This window comes from Trypanosoma grayi (genome assembly GCF_000691245.1).
Source record: "Trypanosoma grayi strain ANR4 Tgr_2360_V1, whole genome shotgun sequence".
Classification (NCBI taxonomy): Eukaryota; Euglenozoa; class Kinetoplastea; order Trypanosomatida; family Trypanosomatidae; genus Trypanosoma; species Trypanosoma grayi.
The window spans coordinates 1-820 of NW_008827978.1; the positions used below are offsets into that span (position 1 = coordinate 1).

An 820-nucleotide genomic window follows, 5' to 3' on the forward strand; every position below is an offset into this window, starting at 1 on the left:
TGGGTGCTGTGGTAGACCTCTCTCTTACTGTGAGGGGATATATAATTTACGATGTGGCAAAGCAAGGAAGTGAACCTCACCACGCTTTGCCTCCCACTGCTTGGGGCATGATTCTTTTGAGCTCTCCAAACGAGGACAACTTCAAGGGATGGGAGAAGCAGTGGGAAGCACTGCGTATCATAATAGATTGCCATAAGAAGAGTGAACTGAAAGCGAGGTGTGTGTGGATACACCGCGATAAAGCAGAGGAGGAACAACAGAAAGAATGGAACGTTGTGGAAGAGCGCATAAGCAATGTGGGACCGATTCCCCGCCACATTTTTTGTAGTAAAATTAAGTACAATGGTCGTGTGAAGGCGGTTGGAAAGGCATTGACCTGTATCACACCATCCAATGCTGAGCTATACTTTGGAGTGAACAAAGAAGATTCTTGGCAAGGCAAAGATCCCTGCCACAAGCTTGTGAAAATCACTCGGTATTCCGCGCCGGAGGAAGCTGAGTGTTACTGCAACGATCCGCTGGCACCTGCTATAAGGAAAGCAATAAAGGACCGGGTCGGAGATGCTGTTGACACCTCCGCTGTTCTGATGTCATTGTTGCTTCCATTTGATGAGATGGTGCCGAAAATCATGGAGAAATTTGCAGTTGCGGCATTTTTGCACGAGGAGTTCGTGAAAAGAGTACACAAGAAACTCAAACAGATTATTCCAGAAGGGTCAAGACGGAGGAAGAGGTGTGTCTTGGAGAATAACTTTCAAGTCCACCCTGCTTCCCAAAAGGGAATCCCAATACTTGCATCTCTTCAGAACGAAATGAGTAA

General features: G+C 46.7%; 1 protein-coding gene across 1 annotated transcript; it reads left to right on the forward strand.

The window, feature by feature from the left end:
* DQ04_23601000 (retrotransposon hot spot (RHS) protein) lies at positions 1–820 on the forward strand (the record flags this gene model as incomplete). The annotated part of the gene is made up of 1 exon (XM_009318174.1): positions 1–820. A coding segment is annotated over one exon (820 nt), but the record flags the coding sequence as incomplete, so codon positions are not given.